Raw genomic sequence first — 6235 nt, 5'->3', positions numbered from 1 at the left:
TTGGAAAAAGAACGTCACCAGCAAGGCAAACGTGAACATGGAAGAAACGTGGCAGAGATTAAGGATGTGTCAAAAGTTTCTTGCTCTTCCAAAATTACAACTGACAAGAGCATTCTTCAACAGCTGGAGTACTTCAAGAGGGAGGCTGAAAAATACGCCTCCCGCAATAAAGGTCTAATAGAAGTAATGGTTGAAGAATACAGAGTGAGACTTAAATATGAGGAGCAGCTCAAAAGTCACACTGAGCAAGCTTCCAAATTTAAAGCTTAGGAGGAAATGGTGAAAGCTCTGCAGGGTCAGGTTGCAGACCTGAAGGTGAAGTTGAAACTGGCTCTAGAAAATAACCATCCTAGAGTCTCCACCCAACCAGAGGTCACCCTGCAAACAGAAGGCTCTCTACAAATAGAGGAGACCAAGGAAAGACAGACCTCCAATCATCCAGGGAGGTCCGAAGAAAGACGGACCTTGAATCAACCAGGGAGGTCCGAGGAAAGACAGACCATCTATCAAATATGGAGGTCTGAAGAAAGACAGACGTTCATGCTACCAACCTCCACAGGTAGTATAGAGGGCCTTCATGTTGGCATTGGCATGAAGGCCAATCTAAGCCCGGCTCGGCCTTTACACCGACCCACACCCAGGTGGCACTAACCTAGGTCACTATCCAAACCCAGATTTTGCCAACACTGGGCATTATGTAAAATTCAACCCTTTACACCAGGGGTGCCCAAAGTCGGTCCTCGAGGGCCAGCATCCTGCATGTTTTAGTTCTCTCCCTAGTAGTAGTAACAACGTCCTCAGCAAGTCAATGTTCTCCTTAGACCTTCTAATGAGCCATCATTTGATGCAGGTGTGTTAAACCAGGGAGAGAACTAAAACAGGCAGGATGCCGGCCCTCGAGGACCGACTTTGGGCACCCCTGCTTTACACAAATTTAGGAAATCAAAACAGACACAGGCAAATAAATTCATTTCCCTTCATTTTAGTAGCTGCGACTTTGCCTAACCCAGACATTTTCCCTAACCCTAACCAATGCTAGTCTATTCCTAACCCTAACATTAACTAAACCTTAATTCACATCTTACCTCTAAACATTACCCCTGACCCAAAGCAATGAGTTCATCATATTAAGACCGGGCCTTGGTCCTAATATGATGGACATAATATGACACTGTACATATAATGGTGCATTCACACCAAACACGTTTTGAGCATCAGGCACGTCTGGTTTACATTCAAACTCTATGTGGAGGCGCGTCGAGGGCTATCGCGGCGCTCTTCAAGCGTCAAGCGTGGCGCCATTTGAACCGTTGGGAGCGTATGACGCATCTAGCGCATCCAACTCTCCACATAGATACAAATTTTCTCACTTTAAAAAAGCGGCAGTTGGTGTCAGTTACACTCTAAGGTAGGCAGTTGGAAATTTCGCTCGGTTTTCGCTTTTTACGTCACCATCGTAACTCCGATCCCCAATAAAAATAACAGCCCTCATGGCGGGAATGAGCCGCACGTTTTGATACCATTTTTGTGGCTTCGCAAGGCAGTCACTGCCCTTCCCTATGTAATGCTGCGGCAGGCCCCAAAAATAGACTTGAGTTGCTTTTGGGAAAAACAAATATTTTGTATCGTAACACTGTTCAAAAACCAAAGCTCTGCAACTCACCCTGACAAACTTTCCACCGTTTTCTTTTTAGTGACACAGTCTTAAGCCATTTAGCCATTATTATCACACAAGGCTTCGGTAAGCTAGCTGTAGCGTCACACTTTGAACTCGCTTCACCGCAAATTAACGGTTGTTTATTTAGATGAGGTACGTGCAGTACCTTGCGGACCACTAGGGGGCAGCCGCGGGCCACCATTGGTCCGGAGACCACAGTTTGAGAAAGACTGTGTTAAAGGAGTGCAACGATTAAACCCTGATTTAACAGTGTGTTATTTAAGCGATACAGGCTTTAAGCACAAAAGGCTTTGGATAAAGTTTTCTCTCTCAGTTGACAGAACAGAACATGTGTGTGGCACGCAGAGACTGTGTAGAAAAGAGAGCAAGGAAATAGCAGCGGTAGCAGCTAGGAATGATCAGACTTCTCTAACATAAACATAAATGTCAAAGTTGAAGGCGACGAAGGCTCAACGGAAAGCCGAAACACCTTAACCAGCGTAAACAAACGAATAAATAAACGAACATCTCTGACATGTCTTGATGACAGCAGTAGTGGGAATAAATTGCGCAAGAATCACAATGGACGCTCTATTCTACCTCCTGATCCGTGTCAGATTGGTGTAAAAGAAAAACAACAACAATAAAAACAAATATATAATGCCACAAAGTCACAGACAACTCTCTAAATCTGTTTTCACACCAGACCTTGAGCTGAAAACACGATGTGCAGAATGTGTCCACTGTTTGTTTAAGTTCAGTCACCTCTGGTGCCACGAAGCACAAGCATCTCCAGCTTTAAAGCATCTCTCTGCACATCTAAATACAAGCTTATTGTAGAGAAAATACATCATGTTCCAGATGAATATGCCCACAGAGAACATTTGCAGTAGCATCATTAATGCAGCTACTCTATTTTAACCAAGGACGCAAAACGACAACATGTCCCAGAAATCCCAAGCAAGAATTTAGTATTTATTTGCAGAAAATGAGAAATGGTGAAAATATCGAAAAAGATACAACGCTTTCAGACCTCAAATAATGCAAAGAAAATCAGTTCATATTCATTTAGAAAAACAGCAATATTTTAACTCAGGAAGAGTTAAAATATTGTAAAAAAGAACAATATTTTCTTTTTTTGTAATCTATTTCAGAAAGTGAAATTCACATATTCCATAGATTCATTACACATGGAGTGAAAGATTTCAAGCTTTCTAATTCTTCTTCATTTATCAATGACCTTCTGCAGCTTATCCTGGTTGTAAACTTTGTCATCAAGTGTCTGCTGGGCCGCTGACTGAAGCCAGCAGTCTAAATCTCTGTCCTGAAAATCACTTTTGTTGTCATTTTTCCGAGAAACCGAATTTTGGGCTTCAATTTGAAACACACGAATCTGTGCGTGACGAACATCTGTAATATCAGCTTTTCGATTTCATTACAGAGAAAATGTGTTCGTCTAATTTGCTGAGATGCACCTGCATGTGAGATTTGATACATTGAGACGTAATGGCTTTTCAAAAATTCAGCCGCCGCATCTCTTTGTAGCAGCAGCAGCGGCGGCGTCCTTTTTCCTCTGGATGGTGACAACCGCAGAATACAATGTGTCTGGACTTTAACAGGAATGGAGATTTCTGCGACTTCCCACTGCCCGTCTACTGAAATCCAATTAATCAACGCAACATAGAGGCGGGAATGGATGTAACACTTCATCAGACTATGGCTGTAAGAAGCTCTGGGTTTCTAAAAACTAATAAAGACTGAGGAGAAACCCCAAATCAGAGACCAATCATGAAAATATGTTTTCAATGCTGAGTGTGAGCCTGGTTATATGCCATGAAGTAATTTCTCTCAAAGGTTTGGTTTATTTTTCCATTCCATATACTAAAATAAAATGGTCGGACTGAGCAAAGCAGTATTTTATTAAGTTTGATAATCCATTCAATTAAATATGAAAAAAAAAAAAAGTTAGAGAGAGGCAGGAGAATATAGGAGGTAGCATTGATGTGTGGAGAATTTTCTCTTCGTTATCACAGTCAGGCAGAAATAAGGCTGGACTTATTCTACTGCTTTGGTGAACATCTTAAGAAACTAATGTGTAAAAGAATCTCTGTTAAGATTTAATCTAAGATGTACTTCTGCTTACGTGTTATGGCCATTATATATAAAAAAAACAAAGAGAAGTAAATTTCAGCCCAGAAAAAGTTTGATATTTTTAGATTTATCTCAAAGATTTTCTAGAAACAACAAAAACAATTCTAACCTTAGAAATTACACGTCTTTACACGGTTTTCCATTAGACTGAAGTAGAAGTTTAACAAAACAAATATTTTAACATTTTTATCACGCTTATGAGGCCACACATTCAGACCTCTGCTTGCTTCCACACAACCCCTAACACACTGACAGAGGAAACACTACATGACAGACAGACAGCTAGACAACTCAGTGACAGCTGGATGGAAAGGTAGGCAGCAAAAGATATGGTTTCATAGCAGAATGCAAATTGCTCACATCCATCCTAAGCAATGGTTAGACTTCCCAAAATTACACTGTACACTTCGTGGCAGGTTTAACACACTACCTGAAATATTAAGCTTCCTGGAAAACTTGAGAAGACAAATTAAAGCAATTTAACTTAAAATCTCTCAGGACTGTCAGAAGATTTACAGTTTGAAGAAAATATTAGGATGAATTAAAACGTGACATGATATATGTGGAGGTTTGACTGATTCCTGGCTTTAATATAAATGGATCATTTTCAGGTTTAGAAGCAAAAGAATCCAACCTCGATGTTTTTCTGTTTCGTGTTTCACAGAAAACATACTTTAAATAAGTTTAAGGGTTTTTTTTTGTTTCATAGAAATAGATTTCAAAAAGAGAATGAACCACAAATCTTTGACAAACCTCCAGAAAACTGCAAAACAGCCGAAACACAATCAATGTTAAAAATTAATCTGTTTAGATTTGCCTTTGATTCATAACAACTGGAACGTTGATTATGGTGATTATTATTCTTGATGAATTTAATGTTGGCATTTGACAAAATGTAATGCTTATTGCTTGTTTCGTAGTTGGTTATTGTATATTATTATTATTGTAAAGAACTTTGAACTGCTTTATTGCTGAAATGTGCTAAATCTGACTTACATTTTTAATCAAAAATTAATATTAAAACGAATAAAACAAGCTTTGTGCTCATCTGCAGTAAACGTGTTTATTCGTACCATCTTATTTAATCATTCTCCCAAGATTTGAAGAACCTTCTTGAAAAGTAAAATGAGTAAATATTGTCAGAATTAATGTTTCTGTTTAGTTTAAGAATTAAATAAAAGTGGAAGCAAATTACCATAATAGGTCTTTAAATAATGTGTCATATTCTCCTTTTTAACATGATAAACAGAGGTGTGGACATGATGGAAATCCACCATAAACCCCTCAGAATACTCCTAACTGGAATATCTAAATACTTCTCCAGGATGATAACTGTATAAAATGTTTCTGATTGGCATGTGGAGGGATGTGTCACTAGAGTTATTTTGCAGTCTGCCAGAAGTCGTCAGTCGGATTTTGTCACTCCAGTTTCCAGCGCCTGCAAACAAACACCCAGAGCTGCTCCGCATATATATTCATTTCCATAATTTGTCAACACGCTATGTTTGGAAGAATTTGAAGGAAAACATCAAGTAAACACGAGGCCACTGCTTCGAATATAAAAAGATCTTTTTTTTTTTTTCCTCTCAGTTTGAATTCTCAACTAACATCTTTCACACCCCAGAGAAGAGTGATAATCGCACACCGCCCTGTTTTTAACCTGCTCAGCGACGCTCGGAGGACGGCTTTCACCCGGGGTAAACTCAGCCTGCTGGGAGTGCATCCTGCCATATTCTGCAGAGCATTGGCGGCTGCAACGGTTTGAGTGACTCACCGACAAGCAGGCTGACAGGCAGACTCACAGCGCCCACACCCAGACTGGTGACAGCAGCCACCGCCACCGTGTACTGGACGTCAGGCAGCAGACCCGTCAGCAGGATGGACAGAACGGAACCGTCCACCGTTCGGTTTATCTGACTCTCCACGTCGCCGGACAAACACCAGATCTGAGAAGAGACGAAGATGAGCAGGAGTTAATGTTTGCTCCTTCAGTACGAGACAAGGCGGCTCTGGTTGTGACGGGTTTGAAAAAGACAAAAAAAGGACATAGCTTTTAACTCTGAGCTTTTTGTGCTTTCATATATGGATAGAGCAGAGAATAAAAGATGAAACCAGAGAGAATCTCAGGAATTTTCATGCTGTAAATGTGGAAGTTTTAGGTCAACAAGTGGCTGAATCTTTCCAGATTAAAGCTGCATTATGTAACTTTTATAAATAAATAAAAAAGAAAAGTTTTCTTACTTATTTGGTAAAACGGTTTGCTTAACATGACAGAGATAATCTGCAAAAACAAATCAAGATCCTATGCCTTCTCCCGGATATCCTACTGCCATCTGCAGAAACATACCGCTTCATCATCAGAAACAACAAATCAGAGCCTGGAGGAGGGTTTTAGTGCTGTCAATCACCTCGTGTAAGTGCTATGTC

The 6235-nt window shown here is 40.1% G+C and overlaps 1 protein-coding gene across 1 annotated transcript in view; it reads right to left on the bottom strand.

The window, feature by feature from the left end:
* Positions 1–5496: 5496 nt before the first annotated feature.
* LOC103139682 (roundabout homolog 2-like) overlaps positions 5497–6235 on the bottom strand; it is a 73460-nt gene continuing 72721 nt past the window's right edge. The window contains exon 17 of the mRNA XM_016672621.1: positions 5497–5754. Coding sequence (XP_016528107.1) covers positions 5512–5754 — 243 coding nt within the window. The 3' untranslated portion in view covers positions 5497–5511. The remainder of the gene's footprint in view (positions 5755–6235) is intronic.

This window comes from Poecilia formosa, unplaced genomic scaffold (genome assembly GCF_000485575.1).
Source record: "Poecilia formosa unplaced genomic scaffold, Poecilia_formosa-5.1.2 Scaffold63, whole genome shotgun sequence".
Lineage (NCBI taxonomy): Eukaryota > Metazoa > Chordata > Actinopteri > Cyprinodontiformes > Poeciliidae > Poecilia > Poecilia formosa.
Note: the sequence above shows the minus strand (reverse complement) of the source record. Positions and strands in the feature narration are given on the sequence as shown.